The 20,747-nt window shown below is 36.1% G+C and overlaps 1 protein-coding gene across 1 annotated transcript; it reads right to left on the bottom strand.

Moving 5' to 3' along the window:
* Window positions 1–292: 292 nt before the first annotated feature.
* Window positions 293–7,344, bottom strand: LOC117426264 (zinc finger CCCH domain-containing protein 15-like). Its single transcript, XM_034043670.3, has 10 exons — window positions 7,097–7,344; window positions 6,068–6,148; window positions 5,329–5,437; window positions 5,047–5,199; window positions 4,535–4,626; window positions 3,854–4,039; window positions 3,403–3,549; window positions 2,859–2,969; window positions 2,602–2,713; window positions 293–2,435 (listed from the first exon to the last, which is right to left on the bottom strand). Exons 1-10 carry the CDS (start codon window positions 7,166–7,168, stop codon window positions 2,263–2,265), a joined length of 1,236 nt encoding a protein of 411 aa, XP_033899561.1. The 5' UTR covers window positions 7,169–7,344; the 3' UTR covers window positions 293–2,262.
* Window positions 7,345–20,747: the final 13,403 nt, after the last annotated feature.

The following is a 20,747-nucleotide window of genomic DNA, read 5'->3' as shown; positions in this document are numbered from 1 at the left end:
AATTAACCATAATAGGTAAGGAGCATGTCTGTGTTTGTTTCTTGAAACTACATTTACTGCAAGAAAACCTCACCTCAATGACAGCTTAACCCACTGAAGCAATCTTTCACAGGATTATCATGATTCACGGTCATAAAAAATCAGACACGTTCTGAAACATAACCAATTAACACTACTAATTACAAGCCAATATGCAAGATGAAGTAGGTCATCAGGTTCTATACCCTGTCCATGAATGTCCATACAAAGTCTCAAAAGAATTGGATGAAAAATAAATGACATATATCCAATAGAGCTTTACAAACTAATTAGTGAGATTCACTTTTTACTTTAAAAATAAATCACATTTGTAAGGACAGGTTAGCTTTTATGACACCACACTTGTGTTAAAGTCAGCTGTTTAGCCCCACTGAATTTGTAGCAGCCGCCAATTGATCCTTCTGTTTCAATGTATATTTCAGAGCATTACTCTACAGTACCTTTAAAGAGTAAGTAGCAGGGTTCCGAAAACTATAGCGTTGCACGTTCCCATGTGTTTCTACAACTGTTTAAATAAGTATCTGTCGTTTTTCTTTTCATTGTTAACATCCTGACACTTACAACTTTAAAGTCTGTTTCAAAGCCCTTTAAAAATGTCTGCGCTAGTGCATGATAGTGTAAGGATTATTGCCCACATCAAACAGGTAACACAGCAATGACGATCCATGGTGTGGTACGGAACAGAAAAGCCAGAGCACTTTTATATTTATTTATTTATTTATATTGCTCTTCCTGCAGTGATTTAGAGGTCAGATCTCAAACCCCAATGCACTGGAGCAGCCATTTTGAAAAGAGCTTTTAAACAGTCTTTACAGTTGTAAGTGTAAAAAGCTGTCAATGTTAATAATGAAAAGAAATTACAGGGTATATAACGCTTTCGGATTTTTCGGATCCCCGCTACTTACTCTTTAAAAGTGCTAGACAACAAAGCAAATTATTGATGCTGACTAACCACCAACCATTTTAATTAAAATAAGAAATACAGGACATTTAACCCCACGGTTTATGTGTAGTTATGATGATGCTGTTGTACCCTTTTCCACAGATTTTAAGTTCCATCAGAGATATTTATTTTAAAACAAAAATGCTTTAAATCGATCATTTTTATTTACAACATACCTCGGCATAAATATGGAAGGGAAATTTAAAACAATTTAATACAGAGCGGGGAAAAGAAAGTATGCCGGATTAAAAAAAAAAAAAAAAAAAAAAACCTGCCCCAGTTACACCTGCTTTAAAAATAACTTGGTGTATTCAGGATCTGTTACAGAAGATCATTTAAAGCTGAGCAAGTATGTCTATGTTTCCTTTGATTACTAAGTCTTTTTAGGATTCATATGTTCATACACATTTCCCTCCAAACCTGCTATTTTGTACTAAAACTATATTCTACTCTTAGACAATGCAAGTAGCTTCAGATCTCTCCCTGATACAGGTATACAAATGACTTAATTTTTATAGATCATAAAATGTCTGAAATACTAATTATCCATCATAAATAATTATTTGGCTTCCATAATTAGGCATCAATTTCATGTTAGCAAAACTGCACCATTAGTATAACATTGCTGGATCTATATTAAATTCTGTAACACAGCATCCTCACAGTTATCACATTTTTAGTACAGATCTTAGATAATGTAAGTTTAACCTATTTTGCCAACATAAAATAAAGGCACTTAAGTGTCAAAACAAACAACTTTTGAACTTCTTCCATAAGGAAGTGGCTTCAGCATCTAATAATTGCACTCAATGTGGCAAAACAAAGAATCATAAGCATTTTGACAGGGTGTTTCTGATAGAATGAGTAAGTATCTTGTTCCCAGATTAGTTCATCCAAATGTATTACTCTTCTTAAACAGTACCCTTTAAATGACAAATCTTTCAATATGTGAATTAAAACAATCAATTCTTAAACACGTATTTCAGATTTTTTTAAACTGATAAAGATGGTCATGGGACAACACTTGACCTTTAATGGTATAAGCCATTATTAATTGTTATGAAATACCCACAATTCTTAGCTCTAATGTGCAGTACAGCCCAAAAAGACTAGAATCTCAGGAGGTGCTCAGTATCTAACACACCTGTTTATCCTGTACCTCACAGGAGCAATGGGGCAGAGAACTGCACACTTCAAACATGAAGATATTTAATGTGAAACATTGTCATTTAGTTCAGGCCTCGTGTTTCCATGAAGTATTGCAGGGTGCAGTTGTGATATTATTCTTCCAGATCCAGTGTGTTTAGTTCTTCTTCAAGTTCATCTAGATCCTCCCCCGTGAAAAGATTCTCATCAACAGGAACTGCTTCAATCTCCTCATTTTCCTGAGTCTCCCCTTCACTGTGCTCACCATTTGCTTCAGCACCTCCTGATGCCCCACTTATCTTATTGGCTGCAATACATTAAATAAATTACTATTTCTATTCACTATTTCTAAAATATGCAAATTCTAAATACGATTACTCAGGGCAAAGCTTAAACTAAAAGTTGATCATTTATTGCTCCTTGACAGAATTGAGTTGGGATCCCTACAAAATGCCATTTAACCCAGTACTCACCATCTGTCGCAGTAAATCTGTCAGTGCCAGCTACTGTGATGCCAGCATACTCTACTTCCTTCGGAACAAATCGTGCTAGATCAATCTCATTGACTTGCACAGAATCTTCAATCTGTAAATAAAAAGGACATTTTACCTCAATCAATCAGCCTGGAACATAACAGCTTTTGAGGGATTAAATCTGCTGAAGGTTCACACAAGGGAAAAAAAACAAAACAATGCTGTACAGCAATACTAAATGTTAAAGTGCTCTTTACCTCATCTTCATCATTATCATCCTTGTTCTGGACATATTTAGAGTCATCAGCTTCTTCGTCATCATCATCCACTAACTCGGGTCGGAACTGAAACACTTCACGACCACTGACCTGTTAAAACAAAATCATAATTGTACTGCCAGTTGAATACTTTTTAAAAATTATAAAGTAATTGTATAAGAAGCCATAATCAATTATATATCAAATTACATAAACACCTGTAACCATAGATTGCCGACAAATGCTGACAGAGCATATTACAATAAGCAACTTTGCCTAGATATTACTTTTGAGATTTCATAAAATTACCTTATAGCTTTGGTTGCATATTTTCACAACTCCAACCACACATGTAAACATCAGATACATGGCAATTTGTGTGGATTAAATTGTTATTGCATTCAAGCATGTTTGTGGGATGTACACAATCAAACACCTTTAGTTTTTCTTAGATTTTCTTCTAGACATGTAAAAGGGTTATAAATTAAATTCATTGGTATATTTAACACAAGTCCTCAACACTTGGCTCAAACACCTTACATACCCCAAATGATCTTCCTGCTGTGAAGTCAGCTCTTCTTTTCTCCATTTCAACCTCAGCTTTACTTATCTTGTCTTCCCTCTTTCTTTTCTTCCAGGACAAGAATGTTTCGAGGGTAACCCTGGTAACAGTTGGTCCCAAGGCAGATCTCTGCAAGGACACAAACACCAATTAACACCATATGACACTGCAGTTGTTGCTTGAAAATGTCTCTTATGTTGGTAACAAAACACATAATGCAAAGAAAATAATAATAATAATAATAATAATAATAATAATAATAATAATAATAATAATAATAATGCTAACTAACCAGCTACAAGATGAGCTTTCTCAGAGATTCCTACTATATACCACGTACCCAGTTGGCACATTTTGGCCTCAGTCTAGTATAAATTGACACACACAAAAACAATTGATAGATTTAATTATTTACATACTACATGAGGTTTACCTCTTTCTCTATGAGTTCTTCCATTGATATTATTTCTTCTTCTTTCTCTTCCTTCTTTTTGTCTTTCTTCAGCACAAATCCAGATGGAAGGGCATGGCGGTACATGCAAACATCACCTCCACCGGGACACACCCAAAACCAGCCATATTTGTTATTTTCAATAGCGTCAAGAAAGTATCGGCATACCTGCATGCAAGACAACACATCATTTTAATGAAAACACAAACAGTAAAATCTTCAACTTTAAATAAAGCCAAAAACATTCTTCCTAATATAAGCAAAGGTTTAAATAACTTTACCAACTGATTTCAGTAACTGAGACCTAGCATATGTTGCAGAAGCCATTCTATATTTGCGGTACATTACTTTACTTTGAGGCTCACAACTCAAAAAATGTCCTTATTTCTATGGGACTCCGCTTCAAATATCTAGTGGAGGAAAGTTTTTTTTGTGTATATACAGCAAGCAAGCCAACTTGTTATTTAGGGAATGGAAAATGAGAAGTCAGATTAAGTCCTTCTATTGAGAATGAAAGATTCACAAAAATTGTGTATTTTTCTTGCAAAGTATATTAGTGAACTAAATACTACTGGTCAAGCTACCTGCTTACATTAACCAGTAGAAACTTTCTGCTTCAATATATAGTATAACCTTGGGGATAAATTAATTAGGAATACATACAATTTGAGTTTTTGCTTTCTTTTTGTCTGCCTCTCCGTGTTTCTTGTTTACAACCTCTTCCAGCTTCTTTTCATCCCAATTGTCCATTGTATCTAGGTTATTAAAAAAAAAAAAAAGTAGTTGTAAACCAACGTCCAATAACTCACCCAAATACAAAATGGGCCTGAAAACACAGATTATGATTCGTATGCAAGACAAAAATTACTCATCACACCTCAGAAGCCAGGCTGCCAATCTAGAGATACACAAGGAATAATGTTCAACAAGTTGCATATAATATACCCAAGAAGTGTGTACTACACAAACAACCCTAGCCTTGTGTACGTTATTGAGCTTATTAACTGACTATGAGATAACTAATAAATGGAAATTGTGCTGTCTTCACAAAGCTAAGTGTACCCAAGCCATTTAAAAACAAATACAGATATGCTGATTTCACACACACAGTTTGCACAAATCTTGCTGTTTTACCTTTCATAGACAGCTTTGAGAAAGTGGCTTTATTGCTTTACCTTTCTCAAGATCTTCATCTCTGCCATCAAAATAAACACTTCGCTTTTCACATTTCCTTTCCAATGACAGGTCATGTGAAAACTTGCACTTGTCTCCCTTAGTGCATTGTCCTTGTTTGAAGAAAGCACACACCACTGACTTGGGGTCGACACCTATAGGATAGTGGATAAAGCTTAATAAATTTTTAAAAAAAAAATTATATATATATAATTTTTAAAGAAATTGTTCATGCTCCATGTACTCAGACCCACTCCTCCAAATAGATATTAAAACGCAGTTACCTTTACTGACTTTCTGTGCAGCAACCACTGGTTTGAAGAGTTCATTTAACTCTGACAGTTCCTTTTTCTTATCTGTCTTCTTGTTCTTATCTCCTTCACCTGCACCAGTCTGAAAAAAAAAATAGAAAACAAGTATGTTAGACACCTACATCCCTGCTACAGCTGTTAGACCTAGTGTTAGTATCATTATAAAACCATGTGTAAGAAATAAATAAATCAAACAAACAATCATAATTAACAAAATCCCTTAAAATAGTATCCTGTGTAGTCTTGTCAAAACGTGCACAATACATACTGTACAATTATAAAGTATAAAAAAAAAACCCAACACCACCACTGTTAGTAGTTCTTGAGTTAATCATCATTCAACAGGTATTTCATGCAATCTTAGCTCCTGACACTTACAAATAACTTAGGAATCAAACTTCATTGATAAGGCTGTACTTTTCATGGTTGTCATGATTTCCATGAAATGTAGGCCTACCCATTGCCATGTAATATGTAGTTCCCTTTGAAAATTCCCATTTCTTAAAGAATAGTGTGTGTGTGTGCGTGTATGTATATATATATATTAGCACTTAAATACAGCAAACATTTGTTTTATTGATGCGCTACTTGTCACATTTAAGAACCTGGCACAGGGTTTAGTTTGCTTCCAGTAAATGATTGAACACACTGCAGAGTTTAAAAACATGTCTTCAAAGAGACGCTGGCTGCATCAAGAGTTTGTTGTAGTTACCTGGCGGGTTTGCTGTGCCACATTTTTGATAAATTTCTGTTGTTTGGCTCCCTTTTTGTTCTTCAAACCAAAAGTCTTATCCTTTAAAAAACAAAAAAAAAAAAACAAGACAAGTTAAAACAGTATCTAAAAACAAAAAGGTTACTTCATGATAGTGAAATATTTAAATAGAATTCCAAGTTACAAAACGACTAGCCTAATTTGTGAACCAATAGGATATACCAAGTCTTAACAGGTCAATTTTCATTGTAAACAAACATGATCGTGTTTTTTTTTTATTGCTAAAGACATTGGTTTCTTTAGTTTTTACAGTTTACATCTTAGTTTACATTCTTAGTTTAAAGGCAATACCTTTTAAACACATACCTTTGTATAACTTAATGATTCAATAGTCGAATTAACTACATTTAAGGAACAATGAATTAAAAAAAAAAAAAAAAAAAAAATTAACCCGTGACCGCTTGTTCAGTGTATTGGCCCCATACAGGCTAATTATTGTAAATTTAAAACTCTCGATTTGACAAAAATGGCTGAGCGTTGGGTCACTGCATAAAGTACCGGTAAGTTATATGTCAGAATAAAACACCAGTTAAATAATGGAGAATATACAAACTGATACAACACAGTACATTTACATATGGATTATCAGCACAATAGGGACGACAAAACAATCATTTTAGATCAAAAGAAACTGACAATGGCGCTACACGAAGCAAGAGAAAAATGATTTAACATATTGGTAGTGTGCTTTTACAGAACCTTTGCTGCTAACATTAATACAAATGTTAATGGTTCTTTATATGAATAGAAAAACAGCCATTAACGTACATCAGCACCAGGCTAAAACATTCACTAAATATTGGCGGATGTCATTTTTCTCACTGCAGCGCCAAACTACACAGCAGCAGCGTTCAAGGTATTGGGTGAAACCCAGGCTGCTGCCGGTCGCACTAGGCCCTGAATGCAGCATGGCTCACTATAATTTTATGTGTCAGTTTTCCGGGACCAGATAAACTCAGGCACACTCACCTCAATAATTTTCTCCTTCTTCTTTTGATCCGTTTTCTTACTAGCTACTGGCGCTGGTTTCTTTGGAGGCATATCGCGTTTACGGTCCAAATGCCTAGTTCCTCCGTGTGTGTGGCTGCAGAACAATCCACCAAATCGCTTTCAAACCCAGAGACTCTCTGGGAAATCTGGTAGCCCGATGGGCATTATGGGTAAAGCAAATCCAAACGCGAGTGAATGGTACAGAAACGGCTAAAACAAGGATTTGGGTTGAAAATTGAGTTGTTTCGCTCGTTGTCTTGTAAAAGAAGGGAGTACTTTTTTGTGGTCATTTTTAGCCACCATATGTCATCTCTTACAAAAGCGTTAAATGACGTCATAGATACACTTTCAGATGACATGATGATTACCATAGTGACAAAAATGTGAATCCTGTCACACCATTTTAAACTTACGTCTATTTAACTAGTATTAGACACCACAATTCAATTTAATAAGTATGCTAAAATCTGAATGGTCTCATTTCTGATGTGTAAAGCAACATAGCCTACTTTGTTCTGGGAGTCTGAGATCTTTTAAGTTGACCCCACCTACAGCAAAGTATATTATAGTATATAGTAGATTAACAGATGGAGCTAAGAGTATAAACAAAACAAAACAAAAAAAATTACCTTCACACTTTCTGGTAATCACATTTTATTTTAAACGTTTTTTTTTTTAAAATTTCTTTTTCATTTTAAACCAAAGATTGCAGCAATTTTCTATACAGCTATGGCCAAAAGTTTTGCATCACCTGGAATTTTAGGACTGAGGGTCTGTGATGGGGACGGGGGATTATTGTACAGTACAGAAGGCAATGCATTAAGATAGCATGTGCAAGGCAGACATACTTGTTACTAACAGCTTATTGTTGTGTTTTTTTGAAATTTTGAAACTCCACCACTTTATTGTAATGTTTTTTTTTTTTTTTTATTGGTTTAAACATTATTACATCTGTTATTTTTTTTTCTTTCTTGAGTAATAAAGATACAATTACCTGGTATATTAATTTACCGACAAAACAGTGTTAAAGTAGCACTATAAAACAAACAGGTTAGTTTATCAAATTGTTTATACAGGTAGACAATTCCTATTGTTACCTATATACAGTAGCTGCCAGGTCTTTGGGATCAGCGGCAATAGAGCCTTTTGGCCTCAAAAGCACTATGTTTGGCGCAAGCCTAATACCGCACATCATCCTGAGAACACCATCCCTACCGTGAAGCATGGTGGTGGCAGCATCATGCTATGGGGATACTTCTCTGTGTCAGTGCCTGAAAAGCTTGTGAAGATAGAGGGCAAAATGGATGCAGCAAAGTACAGAGAAATCCTGGAGGAAAACCTGCTGAAGTCTGCAAGAGACCTGGGACTTGGGAGAAGATTCATCTTCCAGCAGGACAATGACCCCAAACATACAGCCAAAGCCACACTGGAGTGGCTTAAAAACAAAAAGGTCAATGTCCTGGAGTGGCCCAGTCAAAGCCCGGATCTCAATCCAATTGAGAATATGTGGAAAGAGTTGAAAATTGCTGTTCACCAAAGGTCCCCATCCAACTTGATGGAGCTTGAGCAATTTTGCAAAGAAGAATGGGCAAAAAGAAAGTCCATTGGGGGTGAATACTTTTGAGAGCCACTGTACATTGCTTCTTGGGGGGCAAGCTTTCAGCTCCTGCTCTTGTGTTGGAAAGCTGCAGTCTTGTTTACCTTAAGCCATTTGTAATGACCATACTTCCTCTCGATCACTTTTCTTCTCCTAAATCTTCTCCCAGACTCTACCTCCTATGCTGCATTGAATTGTACTAGTTTACTACTAACAGGTTTCCACTGGGCTTGTGCAAATCAATGACCACCTGCCCAAATAGAAGAACCAATCAAAGCTACGGTCTGCTACTTAGAGAAGCCAGTAGAAATGAGCTAGTTCAATGTTTAACCAGCATAGGAAGTGTATTGGTTTGAATACCTACCTCTGATCTGTGTTTGATCCTGATGTAAACAGCAATGTTTTGTGATACACTGCCATTAATGACTCTGTCCTCTGTCAGTGAGATAAAACGAGATTAAAAGCTCTATAACCATAAATGCAGACAAGCTCAGCTCTTTGCCTAGTGATTAAGACACACACATGCAGTGAGAGTGGTTGCCAGTTTGCTCCTAGCCTCTGCCCCTGTTACACTAACCTGAGACCTAAAAGTGTAGAGTACACATTCAAGGAGGTTATAATGAGGTTGTATAATGCACTGGTGAGATTGCCCTTTGAATACTGTGTCCAGTTCTGGTTACCACAGCACCAAAGGGACGTTGTGGACCTGGATGAAATCCAAAGATGAACAACCAGAATAATGTCTGGATTTAAAGGACTGAGCTACGAAGAATGACTGAACGAAATTAATCTCTTTAGACTGGAACAAATGAGAATCGGGGGTGGTGGGGGCATAATTAAAGTCTTTAAAATCATAAAAGAAGTTGACATAGGTAACCCAAACCATTACTTCAAATACAGTGCAGAGACCACAGACAAGAGAACACAGATGGAATCTAAGTGGAGATAGTCTTAGGACAGAGGGAAGGAGACACTTCTTCATGCAAAGAGTAGTGAGGGTATGGAATGGGATACCTAGTCCTGTTGTTGAGGCAAAAACACTTGGATCCTTTAAGACCCAACTTGACAAAGTTCTGCGATCAATCAGCTATGAGGAACAAGCTTAGGTGTGCCCAATGACCTCTTCTCGTTCATAAATTGTTTTATGTTTCAAATGAAGGTATTGTTTTAGTATTAAGTCTGTGCTTTTAAGTGTTCATTTGAAATGTCTGTGTCGAACGTCAATGAGCCTTGCTGGCACTCGTACTATTAAATAAAGTTTGAGTGAAATGAATTGAAACATTCTAATATAATAGAATCAAGAGGTTGCTTCAGTCTGAGAGTGGGATTATTGGCTTTAGCATTAAGCTCTTGAAATCTGAAAGTTTTGTATATTACTGAGAGTATGCTTTATGACTTGGATGGAGGTTGCTTCAATAAAACAAATTAACCTGGTTGGAACAAAGACCTACTCGGGAAGGTGCCTGTAAAAAAGGGGCCTGTAAATCTTCAAAGCAGCAATTATATAAATTGTGCTTCTTGTTTTCAATCACTTCAATGTTTATTAAAAGAATAATAATAATAATAATAATAATAATAATAATAATAATAATAATAATAATAATAATATATATTAATTAATGCATTTTTGGTTTGATTTTTTTAAGTTTTAAGGGACTATTTTTTAGGTCAGAGATGGAAGGATATTTAATAAAAAATACTTTTTTGTTAATTAAAACATGTTTTTACATTTATTTATTTTTTAAATTTAGTTAGTTGCCTCATGACTTATAACGCACCTGGGGTGTGTGGATATTAGAGTATATCCCACACCCTGCAATGCCTTATTGCTTACATATAGCCACTTCAAAATTTCTAAACATTTTGGTCAACAGGTCATTTTGGTCAACAGGTCACAAAGTCATTGCTATTAAAAGGACAAACTCTTGTATTTTTACTGTAGTGTATGTTTCTCAGTTAGTAGTACAATACAACAAATATATTCACTACAATTCAATTAGTCCTGCAAGGATTTCTGAATATGCAATTGTCTTATTAAATAATTTTATTTAAAACAAAATCAACAACAAATCAATAAAAACTATTCAAAATGAAAAGATGTATTTTGTGTATGCTTTACCAACTGAAAATAGTATATTCACTGAAGAGAGAGTGCAGTAAGAAATACTTGCCACATGGTGGCAGTAAAGTCCTTACAATGTGACAATGAAATGGGGGAACAACATACATCACTTGTAAGATGATTTAATTGGAAACTATCTATCTATCTATCTATCTATCTATCTATCTATCTATCTATCTATCTGTGTTAAATATTTAACCAGTGTCGAATTATCAAATATAGATGTTAAAGTTAGTGTTTATAAAGTAGTATTTGTACTGTGGAAGTCTTGTTTACCATATTTAGTATTTATTAAATATACACCAATATTGTGTACACATACACACAAAGGTGGTAGTTCTTTATATTACAGTAACAACAATTAGTTGTTAGTTCTGTTAATCAATGGCTTTCCTGAATAATCAGGACGCACCAATAAGGATCACAAGGCAGATATACAGCGTATGTATATTCTTTTATTCTTGTTAAATATAAGGATACACCAGATATAAATAAGAAAACAAAATGAGTACAGTGTTTCATTCACACCTTATATTTACATCTGCATGGAATGTGTGTTTATTATATTCCTGGATTACTTACAGTGGTGACGTCAGAACAGGAAGGATATGGACACAGCAAGGTGAGTGAATGCGCTGGTGCACAGAAACAAACACTGAACTCAAAATAAAACTGTACATTGGCCAAAACAAACAGACAAAGAAAACAGTGAATACAAACCCCAAAACAAGTATCGTGCACAGTTTGTGCACCACTACATGTACTAAATATGCACAGGAGTGGGGCACCCTGCCACAAACCCCTAACATACCATCTCTTCAAGTGAATGTTGTAATCACCAGCAGTTTATATATATACAAACCCCAAAACAAGTATCGTGCTGGTGCTTCCAGCACAAATAGCAATTGTTTTTACTTTTCTTTTTGTTTCTCCTGACTCCCGTTCTCTCCACACTGAACACCCACCCCCGTGTGCGTGAAACACTCACTCTTAAGCAGCTGTACTGAGATACGATTGCTAATCAATCATTCAATTGAATCTCGGCACAGTCTGCACGTTAACTAATTGTGCACTCCCCGTGCCCCCATACAAATACTTACTTTAATCTGCATGTGAAGTGATTGTGCAATCCCTGTGCATAAATAGAAATATACATTTTAAAACACCTGTGCTGCATAACCCACAGTTCATGCACCACTACACACATCCATATAAACATCCCACATACAATATAAAACATAAAATACGCACAGGAGTGGGGCAGTTTCTATATATATATATATATATATATATATATATATATATATATATATACAGCTCTGGAAAAAATTAAGAGACCACTGCAAAATTATCAGTTTCTCTGGTTTTACTATTTATAGGTATGTGTTTGGGTACAAGGTTGTCCTGGAAGAAAACTTGCTTCCTTCTGCTCTGACAATGTTCCCCAACTCTGAGGATTGGTTTTTCCAGCAGGACAATGCTCCATGCCACAAAGCCAGGTCAATCAAGGTGTGGATGGAGGACCACCAGATCAAGACCCTGTCATGGCCAGCCCAATCTCCAGACCTGAACCCCATTGAAAACCTCTGGAATGTGATCAAGAGGAAGGTGGATGGTCACAAGCCATCAAACAAAGCCGAGCTGCTTGAATTTTTGCGCCAGGAGTGGCATAAAGTCACCCAACATCAATGTGAAAGACTGGTGGAGAGCATGCCAAGACGCATGAAAGCTGTGCTTGAAAATCAGGGTTATTCCACCAAATATTGATTTCTGAACTCTTCCTAAGTTAAAACATTAATATTGTGTTGTTTAAAAATGAATATGAACTTATTTTCTTTGCATTATTCGAGGTCTGACAACACTGCATCTTTTTTGTTATTTTGACCAGTTGTCATTTTCTGCAAATAAATGCTCTAAATGACAATATTTTTATTTGGAATTTGGGAGAAATGTTGTCAGTAGTTTATAGAATAAAACAAAAATGTTCATTTTACCCAAACACATACCTATAAATAGTAAAACCAGAGAAACTGATAATTTTGCAGTGGTCTCTTAATTTTTTCCAGAGCTGTATATATATATATATATATATATATATATATATATAAAGAAAAGGATATTTCAGGTACTTAAAAAGGTAGAATAATTGATTATAAATCAAATTGGTAATCAATTACTCTACCTTTTTATGTACCTGAAATATCCTTTTCTTTTTTCTTTTTTCTTTTTGATCATTTTGGTACACAGCAGTTTTCATTTTTCTCAAACTTTATATATATATATATATATATATATATATATATATATATATATATATATATATATATATATATATATACACACACACACACACACACACACATATATATATATCTCACTGAACAGATTTTTACATCTAAATAGATAAACACATACTTGTAGAACAGCCAAATTCTTAATTTGGAGATTTAGAGAAGAACTCATTCGATTTAATTAACAGATGTAATTCCTTAAACAGATGTAATTCCTTAATTGCAAATTGTAGGTAAAAAAAGAGTATATATACTTGAAATTAGCCTCTTGAGAGTCTACCATATGTGTTTCTGGTTTCTGTTATTTTTACACCATGACACTGAGATTTTTTTTTTGCTTGTTGCTTGTGATTTGTGCACTATAACCCATTGCTTTAAAGCAACTCATTTTAATGTATTTACACTGTTATAATTTGTCATGTCAAATTTATTGAGAAATATATTTCTCTGTAAATTAAATAGCAGGCACACAGTAATATAATTTAGAAGTCATATGATTTATCAGCATAACCCAAAAGTATTAGGCTTGTCATACTGATGGATAGCACCTAATCAAAGACAGAACACCCTGATGCAGATAGTTATCATTAACATTGGAAATGTTCATAAGTGAATGCACCCTCAGAGAACATTAACTACTAAGAAATTCTGGTTCAAAGCAAATGGGCTTTCTGTGATGACTCCACTTTTTCTCCTCTATGCCCAAGGACTATTTGAGGAACAAATTATTGCGGGCCATGAAAGTTGATATTCTAAACAAATTTATAAGGATATTCAAAGTGATGTAATAAATTAAACGGTGGCACAGTAACTTGAAGCTCTTGGCAGCATTGGTACTGACTGTAAAAACCCTGCAATAAGTCAAGGGCTCTCACCCAGAAGTGCCGGACTTTGCCCAAGGGTGGTGGTTGGGGTTGTGGTGGAGGCAGTCTCCTCCTCACTAGTGGTCAGGACCATAGCTCCTCCTTTAGTCCTCCAGTCGGCAGTTCCTCCTTTATGGAACGTCAGCTGCTCCTCTCTTGGATGTCAGCTCCTTCTCTTGGACGGCAACTCCTCCATTGGCTCTCAGGATGGCAGCCACTCCTCTGATCAAGGACGGCAGCCACTCCTCTGATCAAGGACGGCAGCTGCTCTCTACATGCCTCGTCCATGTCTCCAGTTGCTCCCTCAGCACCGCTGGTGACTGCTGATCGTCAGCTGGTTCTGCCTGTGCATCCTGGCAGCCAACTGATCTGTGCCTATCCTGCCTTGACTCAGCAGGACCAGTGATGCCCACCACTGCCACCATATGTAACAGGAGATATGTTACGTGTGTGGGTAGTCACTGGAAAACCCTGAGATAGACACCGAGCATTGGTGTTGATATGCCGCACAGGCATACAGATTTAATTTTCAACACAGTTCTGACACTAGAGTACCAGCAATGGTAGCCCTAGTGTCACATTTAATAAAGACACGAAAACAAAACAAAGCTAAAAATAAAAGGTTGCCACCCAAAATGGCAAGCGCTAGTCCCACTACAAGGAACATCCCGCTCCAGGAACCTACTACTCTACGGTAACCCTCTTTATACTGTTGTTGGGATCAACATCCCTTAAACTGACCTTCTTCTGTTCTGTTGCTTCTGAAGTCCTGGCCTCCCAGCGACACTGGGCTGTTCCGACGGTCCTGGCTGGGCAAGCGCCTTCACAGGCACCGTCTTTCAGTTCAAGGGTTCCGTAGTAGTAGTTCCTGCCAAGCGGACGGTCCCCTCCTTGATGTAAATAAACACACTTCTCTCAGTGCCCGTCTGTGTGTCAATGGCATTGCAATTGCCCCGAGCTGTGGCACAACCTCTTTTTGAGCTCTGCACAGCATCCCCGGACATGTCCCCCAGCCAATCCGGACCTCCCAATCCCCACAGGGCTGGGAGAGCCTACCGCTCAGCTGGTTGCTTAGCAACATCTCTCTTGCTGCTCATCGCAGCTGATTTCTCCAAGTCACACACATTTGCGCAGGAACCAGCAACCCGGCCCCCTGTCACACACCCATATACACCATTAACTTACCCTCCTGCACCACTCTCCTGCTAAATGTCATGAGTATAAAAAACACCACATTGTTGTTGTTAACATGTTATTTCTTCCCTGAGCTGTACTGGTGCTTGAAGATTGCATTTATAACCTCCTTTGGCTGCAGGTTGTTACATTTTTTTAATGGATTATGGGTTCAGCTGGGATAGTCTACTACAGTACTTTAAATTTGCTTCGAAATAAAACTGTAGAAAGACATAGTTGTAATTTGTAAATTATAAATCATGCTATAAAGACTGAGTGCTCCAAAGCCTAAGAATTCAAGTTGAAGCCATTCAGGCATTTCAGCAATATTTCATGAAGTTAAGCTGTTATGATAAAAGCTGTTTGTGTTCAATGTTTAATAGCACTGGGCAATGTACAAAATCTTCCTTTCATTATATGCTGCCTTGTCGGATATGATTTGTGCATTGACATATTTGCATAGAGAATTTGTTTTTAATATTATAAAATAAAGGAGGAAAAGGAATGAGGAGATGCTAAATTCCAGCCATGCCTGACATCATAAATCCTGTTTAGAAGAAAAAGTCATCTCTCATGCACACTGATCTGTTCATTCAGGGTGGATAATATGAAAAAAGACATCAATCTTGTGATTTAAGGTCTTGAATAGCGGCTCTCAGTGAACAGCCAACACTTTCTTTCTAAATCGAGATATTACAGTACAATAAGCTCTATGATTATGTTTATATCATGAAATGCACGTTCATACTATAAAGATGTTTTACCATAACACTACAAAGAAAAACAGTTAAATTACATAGTAATAAATAACTAGTGTACACTTAAAATGTTTTTCATATATTGTACTCTTGAAAACAGTACAATGAAATTCAATCTGTCACTGCACTGTATTAATCTTAAATACATGATTATATTTCGCATGTATCTGCATGTAAAGACTTTATTGGGTCCTGTACAGTGGCGGCTGGTAGGTTTTTTGTAACGTGGGGCAGAAACCTGACAACCCCCCCCCACACACACAAACGGATACACACTCCCAGGGGTCAAAAAAATAAATATATTATTACATTAAAACTATTTACATTGTTTCCATTTAACTTATGAACATTCACATTACATTAAACATAGGCTATAGCCATTAAACATAGGCTATATCAACATTATCAAAATTTCAACTTGACACTATAAAAAAAAAATTGAAATAAATAACTCAAACAATTACATAAACTCAAATAAATAACATTTACATGAACTCAAATAAATAAATCCAAAATAAATAACTCAAACATGTGCATTAACTCAAATAACTCGAACATTTAAATATCACCAACATTTTTACTGTATAGTTTAGTATGTGTGAGTGAGTGAGTGATTGAGTGTGAGTGAGTGAGTGACTGAGAGTCACTGTGTGAGAGTGATGGTGTGTGTAAATTAATTATTTTGCTCAGTTGACACAGAATCACACAGGTGAGGATCAGAAACAGCCAGGCATTTATCTATAAAGAAAATATGCCCGTCTCTCTTTCTGTCAATGACCTTTTTATTGAACTCTGGGATGTCCTCAGTGAGTTTCTTCTCTATGGAGAGTGTTGCTAGGGCATTGAGGCGATCCTGGGTCATTGTGTTTCGGAGGAAAGTCTTGATCCTCTTTAGTGTTGAAAAACACCTCTCAGATTCTGCTGTGGTCGTTGGAGTTGTAATATGAATTTGTGAGAGTTTCAATGACAAATTAGTACATTTGCATTCTAAAATGATCTACCACTTGTTAAACATTACTAGAGATGTTCAAATATAATGATATTGGTGAAGCTTGACTGACAGGAGTCAAGTAAACATTCAAAATATTTATAGTAATTGCATCTTTCTTGTTTAAACTTTACACCATATAACACCATATAAAATATGTACTGTACCGTGCCTGATTTAAAATGACATGTTCTGTTCCAAATGCATTTTCTAATAACATATTAACAATAAAGGTACACTTCCACAATAGGGGAACATATATATATATATATATATATATATATATATATATATATATATATATATATATATATAAAAATAAATGAGATGAGACGGAAAAAACGCAACCCAAGGAAGAAGTGCCAGACGTTCTACCGGAAGAAGTGAAACATACTATCAAACATATGAAGGAGAAAGAAGGAGGTGAAGAACTGACAAAAATACTGTCACATATTTTTACAGATTGTATTAAGCAAAATAAAGTGTCAAACAACTGGAACAATGCATCAGTGATACTTTTACATAAAAAAGGAGATAAAGAAGACCTCAAGAACTACAGATCTATTAGCTTACTTCCTATAATCTACAAACTTTTTACCAAGATACTCACCAACAGACTTCAAGATAAATGTAACTTGGCACAATCAAATGAGCAAGCAGGATTCAGGAGTGGATTTAGCACAATGGAGCATCTTCAAGTTGTATGGCAAGTGATTCAAACCAGCAACAAGTACGAACTACCACTTTGCTTGGGATTCATTGACTATGAAAAAGCCTTTGACTCTGTTTACACAAGATCTGTATTAAGCTCTCTGAAAAAACAAGGAATTGAGAAAACATACAAATACATGATCAGCACCATATACAAGAATGCCACATTCACAGTAAAACTCCATAAAAACAGCAACAAAATCAAGATTGAAAGAGGAGTTCGTCAAGGAGATACATCTAGAAGACATTTTCAAAACACTGGATTGTGAAAATAAGGCGCTGAAGATCAGTGGCGCTTACTTGAATCACCTATGATTTGCTGACAACATTCTTATATTTACAACGTGCCCAGAAGAATTACAAATAAGAATACAAGAACTACACAAGGCTAGCATCAAAGCGGGTTTGAAAATGAACTTGAAAAAGACTCAAGTCATGTTCAATAAATATACCACTCCACAGGCAATTGAAGTCAATGAGATCAAGCTTGAAGAAGTCAAAAACTATGTATACTGAGGACAGTTAGTTTTGGCAACAGAGAACCAAATGTGTGAAATCAACAGAAGAGCAAAAATGGGCTGGAGTGCTGTGAACGAGTGGTTTGCAGTGCACAGGTGTAGTGGTGATACAAGTGGTCCAGACAACGACAGACACAAAGTTCACGGTTCAAACAATTCTTTTATTTTCTTTTTGGTCAGTTGACCATTGAAATAATAATGCTGGCTCTACCCAACTATGGGTATTGTCAGCGTATAAACCAAGGGGTTTCAGACCCGAAATAATAATAATACAAAACACAGACTCACAACACAGATACAGACATATCTTCAGACAGTGAGTGCTCTAGGTGCAGGTGCGGTGATTTAACAGTAGTGTTGTAAGTATAGGTGGAGTGCAGTCCGGGTTTTAGCACTGGCTTGAAGCGGCAGGTTCGTATTAGTCATCCGATAAACGACAAATACAGACAGTTACAAAACAAACAAAACACTTCGCTCACGAGTACTAATTGGTTGTTTCCTTTCTCTGTCCTAGCGGTAACCACATCAAAGGAACAGATTACATCGTCACATCCCCAATTATACCCTTAGTCATGCCCCCTGCGATAGTTAGTCCAGTCACATCTCCGCCAATCCATGACTGACACATCGCATACCGCTTTAGGGCGATTACTACAGGCATTGTGAATCCACCCCCTTCCTGGCTGGCTGGCTTCCGACTGACCCTGGAATGAACTGCCCGACCAACCAGTACAAGGCACTCTGTTCCTGTTAAACAGCGCCCTCACAGATTGGGAGGGAGATTGTTGACTAGGATTCATTCGCTCTCTGTCACAAGTGCCTTTGGAAGATTAAGCATGGTTTTCTGAAAGGGAAACTACCCTTATGCCTCAAGTCTTCGACCAATGTGTGCTGCCAGTGCTAACTTAAGGATGCCAAACCTGGACCCTCAATGCAAAAATGCCTCAAAAATTACAAACGACTCAACAGAGTATGGAAAGAAGCATGCTGGGAATAACAAGAGACAGGAAAAGGAAGGAATGGATAAAAGTGCAAGCAAAATTATGCAATGTTACTATAAGAGCGAAAAAAATGAAATGGCAGTGGGCCGGACATGTAGCAAGAAGAACAGACCATCACTGGACCAAAGAGATACTAGACTGGATCCCAAGAGATATAAAGCGACCAAGAAGACGACCTCCAGGAAGATGGCAAGATGAAATTAGGAAACACGCCGGAGCAACGTGGATGAGGGATGCAACAGACAGGCTTTTCTGGAAGAATCTTGGGGAGGTTTTCATCCAGCAGTGGATTGAAAAAGGCTGAAGATGATGATGATATATATATATATATATATATATATATATATATATATATATATATATATATATATATATCAGGTTTTAAACAACCTGGGTCTCTTTTTACTACCCGGGTATCGATTTAATAATTTTAGAATTTAAAGAAAATGTAGAAAATATGACAATACAGTTGTAAGCGCCGGTCTCTGGTCGGCATAATAAAGACCACTTTAAAACAAGCTTTTGCATTAAGCCTTTTCTTAACTGACAGGATATCAATGTTTTAAAGAAAAACAATAACACACAGCGAGCGGCAAGTACACTTCAGTAATAATAACTGTAGTGACTATTCTTCTCAGGAACTAAATCAGAAACAAAACAACATTACAACATTCTGTTGATTTATGTCAGTGATAACTCTGGTGATCCCATTAATAATAACCGTGTGGCTTCCAATACGGAATGCTTTATCTATAGTTATTGCACAGATATAGTTTCTTACCAAAAAGATAAAATAAGTAACCTTTATTTAAAAATAAATAAGCAAATAAATAAAATAAAAATAAAATAATGTGGAATACATTAAGTAAGTATGCTTCCTCCTTCAAATGAAATATTTCCTTGGCAGAGTTTGCAAATTCTGCTTTCTCCTGCTTAGTAAAGAAATTTCACCCAGTGCTTTGATTGGATGCCATTGTTATGTATTCACAAGACAGAATGTAGTGATCAGGAACGGCACTTTATTGTTACAACCAAACAGACACACATGTCTCTTTTGCAACTGCCGTCAAACCCCAGCTGGCTCAGTTTACAGTAGCTATTGCAACAGTCCATAAAGTAACAGCGGTGCTGTACTACTGCATTAGTTTTAAAACTGAACATAACAGCCATGTTAACAACAACAACAACAACAGTGGAATATGGCCAATATATGTCGCAAAGAATCCTGCAGCATGATTCGCATTTAACATTATTAACTGTATTTAAACAGAGATGTTATTATTATTATTATTAATATTATTATTATTATTATTATTATTATTATTATTATTATTATTATTATTATTATTATTATTTCAATGTTTTCAGTACTGAAAAAGGTCACACAAGTCTACAGATCTGAAGGGACTAAATGTACTATATAGTTGTGGCAAAGTGGTTGCAGTGCACAGGTGTAGGGGTGATGCGATGCAGTGCTCAAGACAATGACAGACAACAAAGTACTGGTGAAATGGAGGTTTATTTTTATAATCCAAAGTCTGATGACAAAATAGTAAACAATAATGATAACAGACAATACATAATGATTTGTGTATTGCTCTGTTGTAA

The sequence above is a fragment of the Acipenser ruthenus genome, chromosome 11, assembly GCF_902713425.1.
Source record: "Acipenser ruthenus chromosome 11, fAciRut3.2 maternal haplotype, whole genome shotgun sequence".
NCBI classification, from domain to species: domain Eukaryota; kingdom Metazoa; phylum Chordata; class Actinopteri; order Acipenseriformes; family Acipenseridae; genus Acipenser; species Acipenser ruthenus.
The sequence above is the reverse complement of the archived record's forward strand: the minus strand, read 5'-3'. Positions and strand labels throughout refer to the sequence as shown.

Coding starts and splice junctions, on each gene's coding strand:
- LOC117426264 (XM_034043670.3), bottom strand. CDS start 7,168: ATGCCTCCAAAGAAACCAGCGCCAGTAGCTAGTAAGAAAACGGATCAA. Junction 6,149..7,096: donor AGAAGGAGAAAATTATTGAG/GTGAGTGTGCCT, acceptor TGTTTTTTAAAG/GATAAGACTTTTGGTTTGAA. Junction 4,040..4,534: donor AGAAAGCAAAAACTCAAATT/GTATGTATTCCT, acceptor TCTTGCATGCAG/GTATGCCGATACTTTCTTGA.